Source organism: Zalophus californianus, chromosome 6 (assembly GCF_009762305.2).
Source record: "Zalophus californianus isolate mZalCal1 chromosome 6, mZalCal1.pri.v2, whole genome shotgun sequence".
NCBI classification, from domain to species: domain Eukaryota; kingdom Metazoa; phylum Chordata; class Mammalia; order Carnivora; family Otariidae; genus Zalophus; species Zalophus californianus.
In genome coordinates, this window is record NC_045600.1 from 110155814 (window position 1) to 110176131 (window position 20318).

The following is a 20318-nucleotide window of genomic DNA, read 5'->3' on the forward strand; positions in this document are numbered from 1 at the left end:
AAACGGTAGTACATTTTACAAGAATACAGTTCAGAAAGCCTAACCGAGAATCTTCCGTGACACTGGACAGCAGGGATACCTACTCTGTTCTTGGGAGCACAAGAAAACCAACAGTTCATCATAGACAGGATTTAGTTTCTGGTTGCTAGCAGCAAGCTACTTTGCATTAAGTTACAAATCTCTGTGGCTCACAAAGCACGCCCTCAGACAAACTCCTAAGCAGTGAATCCGTCCCTCTCGTTACAAATCTTCCTGTTCCACAATCTTCATGCTGGGCTACACTTAGCTTGGATCTCTAACGATATTTTCTTCGTCTTCGGGATCCTTCTCCGCCTTCATAACGCTTGCAAATTATTTTCCTTGCGGAGCAGCACTTGATGAAGAGCAGCCCCCCCGTCAGGTACTGTTAACTCCTCCTATTTCTTATTGTTTAGAAGCTGTCTTTCCATGAGGCTGTCCCTTTCGGGGACTCCACTGGGAAATCTAAACAGCCCTCTACATCCTGCTGCCTGGACACCGCAACAGGGACGCTGCAGTGCATGATAAAAACTGTCCGCCTCCAAATCCGCCCGTGAACAGTGCGTAGACGGCCTCCCATTGGTCGGGTTCTAGTTGATTCCATAGGCCTTGACAGCTGAGTGACAGAAACGGGCAGCTAAGAATATACTGTAAATGCATGCTTCTCCTCTGAGTAATAAATTTCAGGTTTACTGGGGACAAATGACTCAAACACATTGTAAAATGTGCTTATTATACATTGAGTGACATTATGACAACACGGTTAAGAGGTGAATTTGGCTATTCCACAAGACAATGTTTAAAACCAGTTTCCGTCTTAGGATGTATCATGAAGATATAATTGCCTTGATAAACAGAATATAAAATTCTATTTTAAGCAAATGTGTCACACTTTAATTTCACACACACACACACACACACATGCATCGAGTAACGTTTTCAAATTTTCTCCATTTCCCTTCATACCCCTATGAGGCTCACTGCATACAAGCAGGTTTCAGTTTACAGCTGCTGCCAGTCTGTCTCCTAATATGTGAAATGAGAAGAGCCAGAGGCACCGCCAAGACACTAAATAGACTGCATTATGATGACTACTTTCAACAAATTTTAAATTTAACTCAGTACTTTTAATTTCTGAGTGTAGCACCCTGCCTGATCTGACAAGTAAATATTTTATCAGTCGAAAATCAAATTATCTGGATTCATGAATTACAAAACAATAAACATTAAAAACTAAAGGAGGCAAATGCATATTGAACACTGGGCCAGACTGTAGATACAACTCCGCTTGGGGACAAAGCAGCCTACATCTCTACATTCTTTATGATGTTTAACAATACTTGTACCAACGTTCCTTACATTATCAAGGAAAACAACAAACATCTAAAAGTTCCAGGCTATTTTTTTACCTTCTATTACCACAATAGCACGACAGTAATTTATACTTCCTCCAAAAAGACAAATTTGGGAAAACTGTTTCATGGCAATGCAAAACATTCCACCACAAGTGTTTATAGGCAGGAGACAACTGCTATACTATAGATCATGCTGCCAGTTAAAAACTGTTACAAACTTAATCAAGCAATCCGCTTCCTACTAACTTTAAAATATTAGGCACATATTCTAATTTATAAAATATGTAAGTTCATAATGTATTATTTTTGAGACAATTATTTTTTTCCCCAAATCACATTAGCCATCACAATGGACTCTTGGCTAGACCCTGAGACTCCACCCACTCTATTTCACCCTTCTTCAGAGGGAATCTGGGATGAAACTCAGGACCTGTCCTTTGGTTAACAAAGCAAGCACATTCTTTCTAGAAATAGGACTGCAAAGGCAAAAGAAATAAAAAGGAGGAAATCTATAACAAGTAAAAAAACCATGTAAGGAACTGTCCATGCTAAGGCTTAGGAAGACAGGATTTATATGCCCTCCTCTACTGTGGACATCCTGAGCCTCTGCATCCTCTGTCACAATCTCCTGTTCCTACTCTCACACCCTCCTTCCCAGATATTTCTCAAAAGCCCTAAGTCCCACCTTTGCTGTCCCCCATGCCTGTAGATTCTTCTCTCACTTTCTCAAAAGGTACTTCCTTTTGGTACTTCTCACACCTCATATCTAAACAACTCCAGCCTCACTCTACTCCTACCACTTTTTTTTTTAAAGTAAGCTCTACATCCAATTTGGGCTTGAACTCATGATCCCAAGATCAAGAACCACATGCTCTACTGACTGAGCCAGCTAGGCGCCCCTATTCCTACCACTCTTAAAATTCCTACCCTGTTGTACTTTTCTTCATAATCCCCATCAGTATCTGCCATCATATCATATGTTTATTTATTAGCTTACTGCCTATGTCTGCTTTTTGCTTCAAAAAGAATCAAAATAGGGCGCCTGGGTGGCTCAGTTGGTTAAGCAACTGCCTTCGGCTCAGGTCATGATCCTGGAGTCCCGGGATCGAGTCCCGCATCAGGCTCCCTGCTCGGCGAGGAGCCTGCTTCTCCCTCTAACCCTCCCCCCTCTCATGTACTCTCTCTCTCTCATTCTCGTTCTCTCAAATAAATAAATAAATAAATCTTAAAAAATAAATAAATAAACTTAAAAACAAGATCCCTTTAAAAAAAAAAAAGAATCAAAATAATCAGGGGGCTGACTGAATTCAACAGCACATTATAAGGATTACACACCATGACCAAGTGGGGTTTATTCCTGGAATGCAAGGATGGTTCAACAGATGAAAAGTGATCAGTGTAATATACCACATTAACAGAATTAAGGACAAAAATCACAGGAGCATCTCAATTGATGTATATAAAGCATTAGACAAGATTCAAACATCTTTCATTATAAAAACATTCAACAAACTGGAAATAGAAGGAAACTACCTGAACATAATAAGGGCCATATGTGAAAAGCATGTAGCTGACAACATACTCAGTGGTGAAAGAGGAAAGCTTTTCCTCTAAGATCAGGAATAAGACAAAGATGCCCATTCTCGCCACTTTTATCCAATACAGTATTGGAAGTCCCAACCAGAGCAATTAAAAAAAAAAGGAAATTTTATTAAAAACTAGAAAGGAAGAAGTAAAATTATCTGTTTGTAGATGATATGATCTTATATGTAAAAAACTCTGAAAAATTCCACAAGAAAAAGAACTGTTAGAATAAACAAATTCAGGGGCGCCTGGGTGGCTCAGTCGGTTAAGCGTCTGCCTTTGGCTCGGGTCATGATCCCAGGGTCCTGGGATCGAGCCCCACATCGGGCTCCCTGCTCAGAGGAGAGCCTGCTTCTCCCTCTCCCTCTGCCTGCCTCTCTGCCTACCTGTACTCTATCTCTCTGTCAAATAAATAAATAAAATCTTTAAAAAAAAAAAAAAAAGAATAAACAAATTCAGCAAAGTTTCAAGATACAAAAATCAACACACAAAAAATCAACTGTGTTTCTATGCACTAACAATGAACAATCCAAAAATGAAACTAATGTAACATTTCCACTTACAATAACATCAAAAAGAATACAATAATGTGGAGCACCTGGGTGGCTCAGTCTGTTAAGCCTCTGCCTTCAGCTCAGGACATGATCCCAGGGTCCTGGGATTGAGCCCCACATCGGGCTCCCTGCTCAGCGGGGAGCCTGCTTCTCCCTTTCCCTTTGCCTCTCCCCCTGCTTGTGCTCTCTCATGCATGCTCTCCCTCTCTCTCTCAAATAAATAAAAATCTTTAAAAAAAGAATACAATAATTAAAAATAAACCTAATCAAGGAGTTGAAAGATCTATTCACTGAAAACTACAAAACACTGCTGAAAGAAACTAGAGAAGGCACATATAAATGGAAAGGCAGTGTTCATGGCTTGGAAGACTTAATGTTATTAAGATATCAATACTACCCAGAGCAATCTACAGATTAAACACAATCCTTGTCAAAATTCCAATGGCTTTTTTTGGGCAGAAATAGAAAACTACATCCAAAAATTCAAATTGAATCTCAAGGGAACACAAATAGCCAAATAATCTTGAAAAAGAAAACCAAAGTTGGAGGTCTCACACTTAACGATATCAAAACATATTATAAAGCTACGTAATCAAAACATATTATAAAGCTGTGTAATCAAAACAGTGTGGTACTGGCATAAAGACATATATAGACCAATGAAATAAAATAGAGAACTATTGAAATAAGCCCTCATGTATGTTGTCAAATGATCTTCAACAGGGTGCTCAGGCTACTCAATCGGGAAAGGAGAGTCTCTTCAACTAATGGTGCTGGGGAAACTGGATATCCACATGCAAAATAATAAAGCTGGGCCCTTATCTTACACCATATACAAAAATTAACTTAAAATGATTAAGACCTAAATTTAAGATGTGACCACAAAGCTCTTAAAAGAAATAGAGAGGAAGCTTTTTGACATTGGACTTGACAATGATTTCTTAGGTATGACACCAAAAGTACAGGCAACAAAAGCAAAAACAGACAAATGGGATTACATTGAACTTAAAAACTTCTGTACATCAAAAAACAAAACAAAAAAACAAAACACTTCTGTGCACCGAAGGACACAATCAATAGAGTGCAAGGGTGACCTATGGAATGGGAGAAAATATTTGCAAATTATATTAGATACAGGGCTAATAGGCAGACTATATGAAGAAATCCTACATCTCAGTAACAAAGAAACAAATAACCCAATTAAAAATGAGCAAATGACTTGAATAGACATTTCTCCAAGGATAATACACAGATGATCAACAAGCAGATAAAAAGATGCTCAACATGATTAGTCATTAGAGAAATGCAAATTATAATCATGAGCTATCACTTCACATTCATTAGAATGACTATCAGAAAAACAGAAAATGGGGCGCCTGGGTGGCTTAGTCATTAAGTGTCTGCCTTCGGCTTAAGCCTGGGATCAAGGCCCACATCGGGCTCCACGCTCCGTGGGAAGCCTGCTTCTCCCTCTCCTACTCCCCCTGCTTGTGTTCCCTCTCTCTCTGTGTCTCTCTGTCAAATAAATAAAATCTTAAAAAAAAAAAAAAAAAAACAGAAAATAGTAAGTGCTCACAAGGATATTGAGAAACTGGAACCCTTGTGCACTGTTGGTGGGAAAGAAAAATGGTGCAGCTACTACGGAAAACAGGATGGCATTTCCTCAAAAAATTAAAAATTAAAAAAAATTAAAAACAGAACTACTATTTGAATAAAGCAGGGTCTCAAAGAGGGATCTTAAACCAATACTCATAACAGAATTATTCACAATAGCCAAGATGTGGAAGTAACACAAATGTCCATTGATGAATGGATAAACAAAATATGGTACATACATGCAATGGAATATTATTCAGCCATAAAACGGAAGGAAATTCTGTCACATGCTACGACATGGATGAATCTTGAAGACATTATGCTAAGTGAAATAGACCAATTCCCCAAAAGACAAATACTGTACAATTCCACTTACATGAGGTATCGAAAGTAGTCAAATCATAAAGTATAGTGGTAAAGTAAAAAAAGTAAAATGGTGGTACCCAGGGGCTAGAGGAAGAGGGAAGTAAGGAGTTATTGTTTAATGGGTATAGCTTTACAGATTTGTGAGATGAAAAAATTCTGGTGACCAATTACACAAAAATGTGAATATACTTAACACTACTCAACTGTACACTTAAAGTGGTTAGGATGGTAAACTGTACATGTTTTTCATCACAATTAAAAATAAAAATAATAAAATGAAAGAAATGCAATCTCTCACAATAACATTAACATGATTAATAATTTAAAAAAAAGACAGTGAGGATATAGACGAAACAACATTAGCTATAGGTTATTGATTGTTCAAGCTGAGTTATAGGTTCATCAGGATTCATTACACCAAACGTCCTCTCAACTTCTGTATATTCCATGCACTTCTCATACATGGTCCAATAAATCTGGTTGGTGTATAAATTTGTAAACTATATATTATATTGCTTATCACCAATGCCCTTCACGGACTCATTAATTGGCAGGAAATGCAGCACATCCTTTCTACTCAATCCTCTCTGGATTAAAATTAAGCTATTAACATTTCAACATATCTTGGTGAGTCCACAGGCATATGCTAACAAAGATAAGCTCTGTGATATCAAATGAAAGCATTCTAAAAAGCAGCAGCAAGTTTTTTAAGGAGCACTAATGTTTACTGGATATTATAACAAATACCTTTCTAAAGTCAGGGACTGCTGTCTTTTGAAAAAAAGATATTCATCAAACTCAGAATGCAGCAAGCCAAAGTATGTACAGTAAATGTCAAAATACAGCTGTTTCTAGAGAATAAATAGAACATTCTAACACAAGTAGGTATTTTGCTTTCTAGACCTAACGGGAGAATAACTTTAAACTCCAAATCAACATAAAGGAAGTCACTTAAAAGTTCTGACAATGACTCCCTCATATTAACATCAATTGTAAATTCATAACTTTTTTGAAAATTATGAAATGTTTAAAAATGTTATAAAAGTAATACATGTTCAGTGTAGCAAATCTATAATACATTTCAGTTTGTTATGTTAAAATAGAGAATGTGTAATTCCACCATGCAGAAAGACCATTATTAAAAATGCTGTATATTAATCTCCAATCTCTATTCTTTTTTTTTTTTAAGATTTTATTTATTTGACAGAGAGAGAGACAGCGAGAGCAAGAACACAGCAGGGGGAGTGGGAGAGGGAGAAGCAGGCTTCCCGCCAAGGAGGGAAGAATCATGACCCAGGCCGAAGGCAGACGCTTAACAACTGAGCCACCCAGGAGCCCCTAATCTCTATTCTATAAAAGATCTAATCTTTTATATGTTTTAAACCTGCATGAGTCCAACAGTTGCTTCATTTACACAATATTTAGGATAGAAGGTCTCCTGAGAAGAAATTTATAGATGCAAATAAACAAGGAGACTTTAAAATATATGCAAATCCATATAAAATATTTATATTTTAGAGGCAGACTCAACAGATTACAGCTAAAATGACTGATGACCAGTTTTAACCTAAAGGCAATTTTTTATTTATTATCCCAAAGAGAAATATACAGGATAACAGTAAAACTTTCATAAAAATTGCTTAAAACAAAGAGGAGTCAGAATATCTAATTATTTAACAAAAATATCTAATTAACAGATCTTAATAATTTTGGTGTCATGGACCTCTTTAAGAATCTGATGGTAGCAATGGATCCTCCTTTAAAAATTATATATAAGCACATATTCAGAAAAATTCACTGATCTCCCTACAAATATGGAATCCACGAACCCCAAAATAAAAAAACCCATAACATAAAGAGAAGTAGAGAGAGTTTTTTCTCTTATACAAGGTTCATAAAACAAGTACTCAAGAACTGCCAGAGGATTGGATAATTTAGTTGTTCAATAAAAATTTACTGAGCATCTATGTATAAAGGGATATAAATACTTCACCCAACTTTCAAATATGTATGATCATTTGATATGTGCCATGCTACATGGTGGGTGTTAGGTATACCACAGGGAAGAGACAGACAGACATGAGTCCTGGTCTCAGGCAGTTCACAGAAATAAAACCCAGTCACTTTCCTATTGATCTCACAGTGTAAAAAGACAGACAGATATATATGTAAACATGCATATAATCGTAATACACTGTGAAAATACCACAATAGTTATGTGTAAGGTATAGAAGTAGTTCAAAAGACAGAAAAGTCAGAAGTTTTGTAGAAAAAAACTAAACTAACTACTGAAGGATGAGTAGAAAATCACCAGGTTTGAAATAGCACCACAAATTAGGAAAATACCAACTCAACTTGCAGCCCTTTATGGTTTATAAAGCACTTCATATTCATGATTGTCAATTAAAATCTATATACAATTGACTCACATACACACAACCCAAGCTTCTCTAAGCTCCAGGCCCATGTATTCAAATATCTTTTTGACAATTCTTCAATGTCTTAAAACTAAGACATGTTCCTCCTCCTGAAATCTGATCCTATTCCAAATTGTGGTAACACAGCAAATGAAGCCATGATCTATCTAGTTGTACAAGACAGAAATCTAGAAATCAGTCTTGATACCTTCCTCTCCTTGGTCCTCCATCACCAAATCCTGGGGATTTCACTTCCCCATTATTGCTCAAATTCCACATCTCATTTCCATGTCCATCATCATTACCCTACTTCAAGTTAGCAGCATCCCTCACCAGGATGACCACAGTGATGAAGAGTCTGGCCATATTCATTCTAACCCTTCCCTATATTCTCCACACTGTAGCCAGAGTGGCTTTTCCAAAATGTAAACCTAGTCATACCACCACCACTAGCACTCCCTTCCATATACCCTGCCCCACCCCACTTGTGATCCTTCAGCACTTTTCTATTCTTGTGGGACAAAGACAAAATTCCTTAACAGAGTCTATAAATCCCCGAGCAGTGTTGCCCCTCAACCTCCTCAGCCTCATCACATGAAACGTTAACACTGTTTCTCATGTTATATATTGCAGATACTGAGTCACTAGGAGATCATGGAATTTTGTCCACTAAAATTAGCTGCAGAATGATTCGAGAATCCTATTATTACAACTTCTTGTCCAGTGCTTTCCACCAATTATGCTATTTCCACTTTTCTACTCATCTGAAAATAAATTTTTGATGTAAAAATGCAAGTGTATTTTAAAATTTTAAACATAAGCTTAGATGTCCTTTATAGCAAAAAAGGATGAAAACTTCCACATTTGCCTGTCTAAGCTTTTATGAAGCACCTACTACATGTCATGAATGGCACTGGGGATACTGCAGTGAATAAACCAGCCTACGTCTCTCATTTTTTAAAAAACCACTTTACTGAAGTATGATTGACATGTAAAAAGCTGTACATACTTAATGCTTAAACTCAATGAGTTTGGGGATAGGTACACACCCATAAAACCATCACAACCATCAAGGCCATAAGCTACCAGAGGCTCTCTTCTAATGGAATTTGATGTTCTAACAGGATAAGATAAGGAAAACAAGAAAGTATCAGGTGAGAACAGGGAAGGAGATGTGATGGAATGCTGGGGATAGATTAGAGTAGATAGACTGGCCAACCCCAAAGTTCTGAGAAGGTGATACTGATGATTCGAATGAAAAGTAACAGCCAGCCTGTGAGAATGTCCATTTCAGATGGAGGGAACAACCAGTGAACGGTTGTTAGCATGTTTGGAAGAAGGCCAATCTAGCTGATGTATAATGAGTAAGAAGGATCACAGAATGAGATGAGGGACAGGAGGGCAGCTACCACCAGACCTAAAAGTGGGATTCCCCAGTTGTATCCTCAACATTGTTCAAAAGAGATTTCTTCAAGAATTAAGACAATTCTTTTTCATAGGGTTCTTTTGGCCACTTTAGAATCAAGACTAAAAAAAAAAAAAAATTCATCCCAACTTACTATTTTTTTTCACTTCCAAGAATTTATTTTAAAAATAACCAACTGAATCCCAACTTGCCTTGAAATGTTTATAAGATTAATCACTTTAACATAATAGATATATAACATAATATTTAACATAATAGATATTAGAATAATCTACCTCACCCACATCAGACCTAAAAACCTGAACCTGGCAATGAACTACACTAAAAAATCCACCAGAGAAGGAAAACAGCACCTCCAAAAATAGGATTTCACAATCACATCCACAAGATAAGGCTCTTCAAATAAAAAGAACATAGGGGCAACTAAATAAAGTCTTCTCCAGGGGGGGAAAAAATCCTAAATATAAACTAAACAACATGTACGTTTAGGCAAACTGCCCTAAATATCTAACTGAAACAGAACAGGCACTCATAGTACTCTACAATTGTCAACATTCCCCATTGCTAAACCCAAGGCAAGCTCTGCCGCAGCTGAAAACTGAGCAAACAGCACAAAGCAAAGCTCACGAAGCATAAACATTCCTTGCAGATTAGGCTGCACAATAAAGAACTGTTCTACAGTTCATTGGATTGGTGATAATTAAAAATATTTCCCCCATTCCATGTAGTCCAAGGTTATTTATTCCCCCCTCTTATATAACATCAAATTAGAGCTTACATAACAGAAGAGGCAAAGAAGAACGTTAAAATAAACCAGAAAAACAAAAGCTGTACATCCAGCTTCTCTATCCCTGGCCCCTGACTTTCTTCCCTTTCTCATTTTTCTTTATCCTTATTTAATTGTGCCCCATCTGCTTTTCTTTATCTCTCAAGTCTTCCACTGTGCAACTGGAAGTATGTAGTTATGACTCAGCGAAACAAATAGAGGAAAGGGAAAAGTGTAAGTCATCGATCATGTTTCTGACCAAGACAATAACAAGCTAAATCCTTCTTTATGGAATTTCTCTACATAAAAATATCATGGACCAAAAAGGTAATAATAGTTATTATTATTATTACTATTTAAATAATAAATCTAACATCTTCAGGACTGAAGGTAGCTATGAAATCTGAAGGGAAAAAAAAAAACTTTAAAGAACTGGAGTCGGAAAGACTGAGAAAGCACTGCTTTGATAAGATTTCCTGACCACCTGGGTTTGAGCCTAATCTAGTCTGTTGTATAAATACCCCTCCCTATTGCAGGAGTTCCTTAACAAATTCCTGTAACAAGTTCCTATAACAAATGTTCCTTTACTAAAACTTGTCTAAAGGTACCCAAAAAAGTTTATGAAAAATATAGACAGGATATCACCTCTCCAATTTTAATAAGTATCATCCGTTTTGTAATACTATTTATTTTACCTTTCCTCACTAGCAGTAGCATTAAATTCCAAAGTAAATATAGATCTTAAACACAATAAATGATAATGTTTATCATACAAGAATAGAGCTCTCAGGCTATAGAAGTAAGATTTAGAATGTTAACCAATTGGTTATTTGGGAAACATAAACTTTGTCCCTAGAAAATGTTATAGAAAAATGTATTCAAATTAGAGTTCTCTAAGTGCCTAAATGCCATGAGTGAAACTAAATATGAAGGTTAAAAACTGAGGAAGGTCTATTACGCCTCCCACCCAAACCTACACACACCAATGAACAGAGTAATACTTCTGGTGAGTTTTAACAAACATTTACATATATATATATATTGGCAAAAATGTTTGTTAAAACTCACCAGAAGTATTACTCTGTTCATTGGTGAGATATCTATCTATCTATCTATCTATATATCAAAACAGGACAGATTTAGGAAGCATTCTGTGTTTATCCCTAACAAAGTCAAGAGCAAAACAGATACACTTATAAAAAAGCCTCTGATGGGGTTTGACCGCAATGAAAAATAAGAGCTATTTTTGTTCCTTTGGCTTTCTATTTTTTCTTGGCTTTGCAAGGAAACATTAGCTAAACAAAAATATGTTGCAAGTACTCAAAAGACTCTTCAAGAACTAACCTGATACAAAGCTTTACACTACAGGCAAATATTTTTAAAATCTAAAATGAGAAATATAAACACACAGAGGGTTATAGGAAAATGTATGTTTTTGTAAACACATCAGAAGTTAACTCCTTCTCTTTTTACTTACTGAATAATACAGTTCTACACAAAACTGTAACTCTTCATACACACGTATTTTACACAGGATAGCCTTCCTTTGAGGTCTTAATGTATGTCTCCCATGTTAAAAATACCTAGTTGAGGTAATAATTACTCTCATAATACTTACATCTATAATAAAAAGCACAATATTTAAAATAAAGATTCAGTTTCAAAATTGTTTCAGAAATACTTCTAAGGGCTTTATATATACATAATTGTTAAACTTTAAGAACTCCAGTCATATTGTTATTTCTAGTCTATTGTTATTTCTTTCCAAACAGGGCATAAAGAAACTAAGCAATTTACAATGGTGAACTGTGCAGCCACTATTCATTCCTTTTTTTTTTTTTAAAGATTTATTTATTTCTTTATTTATTTGACAAAGAGAAAGAGAGAGAGCAAAAGCAGGGGAAGCAAGAAAGGGAGAAGTAGACTCTCCGCTGAGTGAGGAACTCACCCAGAATCCTGGGATCATGACCTGAGCCAAAGGCAGATGCTTAACCAACTGAGCCACCCAGGCGCCCCCCACCACTATTCATTCCTTTCACTCCTATAAGCCTATCCCTTTGTCATGTTGACTTTGCCATGCATCCCATCAAGAGATGGCATTTATTTCTTCATCCCTTTAATCTGAGCTGGACTTGTCAATTATTTTGACAAATAGAATGTGGCATAAGACCTTATAGGACTTCTGAATCTAGGTCTCAAGAGACCTTGTAGCTCCCCATCTTGGCATACTACCAGCACAGCGTGAACAAGCTAGTCTCCTAGAGCACCAGAGATCTCGAAGGAGAAGGATCCCAATCGCCCAACCATGAGAGCCTGCAGTGCTGGCTAGCATAATATGCCAGATATATCAGTATGGCCATTTTAGCCCAACCAACCCCTAGATGAGCTACCAAATGACAGCAGCCACATGAGTAACCCCAGACAAGACTGGCGGAACAACCACGTGACAGAGCCCAGCTCAAATTGTTGACCCGTGCAGTCAGCAGCAAATAAAATAGCTGTTGTTTTAAGCCACTAAATTTAAACCTAGGACTTTCTGAAGCCAGGGCCTAGACTCTTTCCACTAACTAAAGCTGCAATTTCCTCTTTGGTTTGGAAACAAATACATCTTGTAGTCTAATTCAATTTTATCGATATTATACAAAAGCAACCAAATTGAGAAATAATAGTTTATCCATTATCTTAAAAAAGAGGATAAGAAATAAAAATAAAAAAATAAAAAATAAAAAAAGGGGATGAGTTGGGAACACTAATATACCTTTTTACCATCTTAAAAGAAATAGATACATTGAAATCTGAAATTAAAACATGAAACCGATAAAATTTTGTAGAAAAAGTACTTTCCAGGGGCGCCTGGGTGGCTCAGTTGGTTAAGCATCTGCCTTTGGCTCAGGTCATGATCCTGGAGTCCCGGGATCGAGTCCCACATCGGGCTCCCTGCTCAGCAGGGAGTCTGCTTCTACCTCTGACCCTCTTCCCTCTCGTGCTATCTCTCATTCTCTCTCTCTCAAATAAATAAAATCTTTTTTAAAAAAAGTACTTTCCATTCCCAAAGATACATGAGTATTCATTTAAAACTAATAGCATTCATATGCATTTTATCCACAAAGACTGAATCTATATGTGATCTAAAAGAAAATCTGAATGGCTATGCAATAAAAATTAAGAAACCATTAATTTTTATGAATCTAATAAAATTTGTGACTTTAAGCAATAAAATATTACTACTGTAGTGTTTAATGAGTATATATTTATCCTTGAATGGAGACACTGCACTAGGAGTAGGCCATTACAAAACAAGAACCACAAGATCCTTTTCTATATAGTAACGGTTGGCAAACATTTTCTGTAAAGGGCTAGACAGTAAATATTTTAGAATTTGCAGGCCATGCGGTCTCTATTTTAACTACTCAACTCAGCCATTATGGAATGAAAACAGCCATAGACAATATATAAAGAATAACCATGTCTGTGTTCCAATAAAACTTTATTTATAAAAACAGGCAGTGGGCCACAGTTTGCCAAGCCCTGTTTTAGGTATTCAATTATCTTCAGCCAAAACATACTGAGTTTATTAGCTATGATCAAGCTAATTTGTTTGTGCTTTACAATGAGACCTACGAGAGAGTACTCTGTGTTCATATTCTACTATCTGCAAAATAGCACTAGAGATATATGACAGTAAAATTCTGTATCACCTTGGCTCAGCTTTGTGCCCAGTGTTTTGTCAAACATGAACTCAGATGTTGCCAGGAAAGTATTCTGTAGATGTGACTGACATCTAAAATATGTTGACTTGAGTTAAAGGAGATTACCCTTGATAATGTGGATAGGCCTCATCCAATCACTTTAAGACCTTAAGAGCAAAAACTGAAGATTCCCTGACAAGGAGCAATTCTGTCTCATGACTGTACCACAGAAATCCTGCCTGAGCTCCTAGCCTGCTGGCCTGCCTTACAAATTTTGGATTTTCTAGCCCCCACAATTGTGTAAGCCGATTCCTTACAGTAAATAAATATCTCTCTCATAGATATAGATCTATAAATATATATATCTTACTAGCTCTATTTCTCTGGAGAAGCCAGATATAGTATATTAAGGTAATATACAACTAAATTAAAATATATATGTGTGTATATGTGTATGTGTGTATATATATGTGTGTGTGTGTGTGTGTGTATATTCTGACTTTTTATGCACCATCCAAAACTATGTGATAAAGTTATAGTAGACTGTATTATTATTATTTGAGACTATTCATTCCTGTTTCCTTGTAAGATTATTATTACACACACACACATTTATATATCTCTCCATATGTAGATGTGTGATTTATGTAGCATCTCACAGGGAAAGAATAGTCATCCCTAGGTAATTGACTTGGGGATCACCCATGAGATATGATTCGGCCAAGAGAATGTGAACAGATGTGATACACATCACATCTAAGCAAAAACTTGAAGCAACAGTCCAAGTTTTGTGCCAGTCTTCTTGCTTCAGTCGTCAAGAGACTAGCGTATCTCATATAAGGGCTTTTCCTTTAACCTTGGTTCTGGAGGGGAGCCACAGGCTGCTTCTACCAAGCTGACCCACAGTCTACAATATATAGTAGGAAATGTAAGTTTGTTATTTCGAGAAGCCACTGCAATTCGAAGTAATTACTACAACAAAGCTGAACACTGCAGACATTGCCACCAGAAGCCAGGGTGCAACCTTAACAACCTACCACCACCAAAAATAATAAAAATATGTGATGTGGGCTTTAAAGTTGGGTAATGGACAGCAAGGAAACCGTTATCGGAGGTTGGAAAAATGGCAGACCACATCATGTAGTGGTAAATAAACTGTTAACGTGTAAAAAATGAGATAACTTGGTGAAAAGACTGGACTTGTGATTGGCGTCCGAAGTGAGAGGGGGACAGTCTTGTGGGGCTGAGCCCTTAACCTGTGGGGTCTGAGCTAATTCTAGGTAGTCAGTATCAGGATTAAGTTAAACTGTAGGACACCGGGTTGGTTCTCACAGAGAATTGGGGAATCGCTTGGTGTGGAAAAACACACACACACCTGAAGTACAAAAGAACCATTCAGTGAATAGTGAGTAAAGGAAACAAGTGTTTTCCTTTCACCCAGTAAACCCTTTCAATGAAACAAAATGGCTCAGAGGAGGAGCTCTGCCCACAGGAAGAGACTAAGGATGTGGTCCCACAGAACCCCAATAAGCTCAAGGTAACTGTATTGAAGTCTAGAGAAAAATGCATATGCCAAAAATCAAGGATATAGTAATTAGTACATGGATCTGACTCAACCAAATAGTTAGAAAGACCCAAGACAACTTCCAAAACAACCCCCAGCCTGGGTTTAGAGTCTGTTACTCTTCTAGACCATATTTGGGTCCCCAGGTTTCTACAGGCAAGAAGCAGGCCAGGAAAGCCATTCAACCCTTACCTCATTCCCCAGTCAACAAGGGCATACCCTCCAACACTCTATTCAAATATGGACAAGGATGATATATTAAAGGAAACATTCACGAAGGGCACAGCCAAGAGCCATGGAAAACAATGGACTAGGGAGCTACACACAGGAGCATAACCAGAGCCAAATCAAGGAACATCCCCCAGTGCCAAGAAAAGGAGCCCTCATTACATTTATCCAACAGGATTTTTACAATTGTCAGTGACTGCTGGGTGCCTCCATCCTTCCCATTTCCTTATAGGAATGTTTACTGTCAATAGCCTATCCCTGTTCCATCACTGTATGTTGGAAAGAGGGATGGTAGAAAAATAACTGGTCTCCGGGTCAAGAAAATCTATATACATAAAAGACATACAAATTCTAATGAGGTTCTAGACTTCAAAAGTAATGTGATTGAAAGAAATTTTTGAGATACTTCCCTCGACAAAAAGAAAAATGTATTTTGTAAGCACAAGATAAGAAAGTTGGCATTTGGGATGAAGAAGATAAATTGTAGTAGATGACATTATTGTTCACTATTTACCACCCCCATCCTTGGAAGAGGCTTCCACATTCCTGCCTCTGATTTATAACTTGCTTACACTTCCAGTGGGAAGAGTATTTGTCCCTACACCTCACTACTCAGAGCCGAGCCACGTGACCTGCTTTGGCAGTCATGACGCACTGCACACCTGAGCAGAAGCTTTAAGAGCCATCACAGGTTTCAGACAACCCTCTGAGTTCTCACTACCATGCAAATGGCAGGTCCAGACAGAGGCTGCTCCTTCCGTCTGGGTCTTAGAATGAAAACGTGTGGAGTAGAGCCACTCTGTAGAGGCAGCTCAAAGTCTACGTGTAACATAATAGTTATAAACCACCAAGATTTGTGGGTTGTTTCTGCAGCAAAGTTGATCAGTGCAGAAACTAAATGAAACAAAGGTTAAAAGGGAAAGAATTATGTGATGCATGGCTATTATTTTGGTAGTTGACTATAGTGTGAGATGCCTATGGTTGTAGGTGAGTACAGTTCGTGGATCGATGTTTCTATGGCACCTATTGGTACGGGTAAATATGGATTCTATAGAGGATAAATCAATTCAGTTTAGTTGTTGAAAGTGAGGTTGTGGCAAAAATAAAACTAAGGTTGCAAACCTGATAAATTAACATTTATTGTTAATAATAAACACTCACATAGTCCTCAACTATAATTTAAAAAGACTTTTATTACCATCTTCATTCCCCATATAAAGCAAAAGAAACCTAGGGAGGTTCAGTAACTTGCCAACATTAAATAACTACTAAGTGGCAGAGTTAAAATTCAAATTCCAAGACTAACTAATTTTAAACTTTAAAGTAACAGATTATTTAGTAATCATTCCACTGAAGTGATAACTTGATTTTATACTATTTACCAATTCTTTAAGACAGATGCAAGAGAAAACTGATACCATAAACTCAGTTCTAAGTCTAAATCTTATTAAACAAATATATTATTCATAATGGATTTTTTCTTTTATACTCTACAATATTCTTATTAATGTGACAACCAGAAATCTAAAACAATACATTGTTTTAATTTCTACTGGGTACATTTTCTTTTTTTTTTTTTAAAGATTTATTTATTTATTTGAGAGAGTGAGAAATGAGAGAGAGAGAGAGAGTACATGAGACGGGGGGAGGGTTAGAGGGAGAAGCAGGCTCCTCGCTGAGCAGGGAGCCCGACGCGGGACTCGATCCAGGGACTCCAGGATCATGACCTGAGCCGAAGGCAGTCGCTTAACCAACTGAGCCACCCAGGTGCCCTGGGTACATTTTCTTAAATGTAGGCTATAGTAATTCAGAATTGTAAAGATTCAGATAAGTGATGGCCTAAATTTACCTTGTCAATACGAAAAAGATTTCCCAAGTAAATTAATAATGCATTAAAATGATGGGTGACGCATCTCAGACTAAAAGAACAAACACTTTAAAAACCATTTATAGCCCTTACACTACTCACATAAACCACAAACAAGAGTTATTTCTTACTACATAATACATGTTCATTGTAGAAAAATTAGACAAGACTAATATGTACGCCCAAAAAAAGGTGGAAAAGATAACCTAGCAAAACCACTGCTAAGAGATAACAATAACTTCATATTTTCTTATCTTTCCATATTCTCAATACTTAGATACACACATACTTTTAAAATAAAAATGAGGGGGCGCCTGGGTGGCTCAGTTGGTTAAGCGACTGCCTTCAGCTGGGGTCAGGATCCCAGGGTCCTGGGATAGAGTCCCACATCGAGCTTCCCTTGCTCTGCGGGAAGCCTGCTTCTCCCTCTCCCTCTGCCTGCCACTCTCCCTGCTCTCTCTCTGCCAAATAAATAAATAAAATCTTTAAAAAATAAAAATAAATAAATAAAATCAAAATGAGGGGTGCCTGGGCGACTCAGTTGTTGGGCTGAGACTGCTTTCGGCTCGGGTCGTGGTTCCAGGGTCCTGGAATGGAGCCCAGCATCAGATGGCTCCCTGCTCGGCGGGAAGCCTGCTTCTCCCTCTCCCACTCCCCCTGCTTGTGTTCCCTCTCTCGCTGTGTCTCTCTCTGTCAAATAAATGAATAAAATCTTTTTTAAAAATTAAAAAATAAAATAAAATAAAAATGATAACATATTATATACATATTTCATATTAACAACTAATAGGAGTTCAACAGAATTACTTATGAATGAATACTCCTAACTTGGAGAATTCCAAAACTTTTTAAAGTATCAATCTTTCTGGCTCCCTCTGCTGGCAACTAAGAGAAGCTTTTTTTCTTTCAATTAGGTGTGAATAATCAAAGGAAAAGCATTAATTTACCATTATTAAAAACATCATTAAAAACCTGTCTGAACGTACCATTAGGCCAGAAGTGGATAGTGGACAATTTTTGAGTGAATTCCTATTAACCAACAGGGATTTGGTATCAGAAAACCCTGGACTGAGTTCCCAGCTTGATCACTTATTTGCTAATGACCTTGGTTAAATTACTTAAACCTTCTGAACTTCATCTGTAAAAGATCAACCACCTCACTAGTTAAAAGAATTAGAGTTAATATATTTATACCTTGGGTATGTTCCAAAGTACTGACACAGAATATGTGCAAGATAAATGGCAGTTAAGTATCACTACTACTACTAACTACTACTCTCACCACCAAGGTGCTGAGCTATGGTTAGAAAGTGTAAGTACTAGGGGCGCCTGGGTGGCTCAGTTGGTTAAGCGTCTGCCTTCGGCTCAGGTCATGATCCCAGGGTCCCAGGATGGAGCCCCACATCGGGCTCCCTGCTCGGCGGAGAGCCTGCTTCCTCTCCCTCTGCCTGCCACTCGCCTGGCTTATGCTCTCTCTCTGTCAAATACATAAAATCTTTAAAAAAAAAAAAAAAAGTGTAAGTACTAAAGAATTCGAATAGGTCTACTTTCACAATATAAACTTACTGTACTTAACACTTTTGTAAAAACTTCCTATTGCTCTCAAGACCAAAATCCTTAACATGGTCTCAAAGATTCTTCATAGTCTGGCCCCTATGACCTCTGAAGTATAATCTTGAAGTTGGATATTCTCTCTCTAGCCCTCCAATCTCTTTTCCCAGAGGGAAGTTCTTCAGAAGTACCGAGTTCCCCCACAGGGTCCCTGAGAACACCCTTCACTTCCTCTAGGCTACTTAACAACAACCTGGTTTTTTAGATCTCAGCTCAGCTTTTTCAGAGAAACTTTCTCTGACTTCCCAGGCCAACTCAGGCCTTCCCTGTTAACATATTTTGGAATACCTCTCCTTCATAGAGATTATGTGGAGTGGTAGCTTTATGTTTAAGTGTGTTAGCATTGTAATAAGGTCTCCCCCAATCCTCTGTCTACACGTTCCTCAAGAGCAAGGAGTACACAGAGTCCTCACAACCTAGCCACTTCTCTGCATGAAGTAGGCAATTAAGTATCTGTTGAGTGACTAAATAAACTGAAATTAACAAATACTGAAATTAAAGAATTCTTTCTAAACCTAACTACTTCAGATAGAAGGTGACCATATAAATAACATTTATGAATACTTGGCTTTGTATTGCTTCTCAGGCTAGTTGATAGAAAATACACATACACTCAGAAAAAGTTGTGTCCTTCAAAGAGATGAATCTTTAAAAACACAGAAACCTAACATATGACAGTCCTTTAACACTTCCAATTCAAATTTTTAATGTGTACGCTTTGTTTTTTCTAACAACTATCCAACTGAAAATGTGTCTGAAACTGAGTGTTTTATACTGTACTAGGGAGTTTCACTTTTCAAGGAAACCTGTGGTAAATGAATTAGTAGAGCTAACAATAACCAGCTAAAAGGTGTGCTTCGTGGTTTCCCTGGGAAGTATGGATACTTCACTCTTTTAACCCAAGGTGTACCTACGATTGCCCTAAGGAGTTTGACCCTTTTACAGATTAAATTCTTTCTTTGTATAGTAAGTATTCCCAAGTATATATTGTAAATTTTGGCCCCAAATGGCTTTCTCCTCTATTCATTTACACCGAGCCAGAAAATAAAATCTGGAAAGCCCGAACCAAAGAAAGCAACAAGGTTTGCAATGCATCTCTCAGATTAAATTCTTTGATAGATTTATTTAGCGAAAATTAATAAAGGGAAACCTCACTAAAATAGTCAGGAAGCCAGAAGCGGGGTTCTCAGGCTCCACCATGCCTCAACTGTACCCAACAGGAAAAGACACACCTTGCACATCAATACTATTAGCTACTACTTTACTACCTCGGCAGG

At 37.4% G+C, this 20318-nt stretch overlaps 1 protein-coding gene across 8 annotated transcripts in view; it reads right to left on the minus strand.

The window, feature by feature from the left end:
- The window catches only part of UACA (uveal autoantigen with coiled-coil domains and ankyrin repeats), a 141111-nt gene that overhangs the window by 56966 nt on the left and 63827 nt on the right, over nt 1-20318 (minus strand). Inside the window, exon 1 of one of the 8 annotated variants that reach the window (XM_027569676.2) lies at nt 84-519. The exons of 6 other annotated variants lie outside the window; for them this stretch is intronic. In XM_027569676.2, coding sequence (XP_027425477.1) covers nt 84-122 — 39 coding nt within the window. In that variant the 5' untranslated portion in view covers nt 123-519. Of the gene's footprint in view, nt 1-83; nt 520-20318 lie in introns of those variants that run through there. One more of the 8 variants, XM_027569677.2, reaches the window with a different exon arrangement.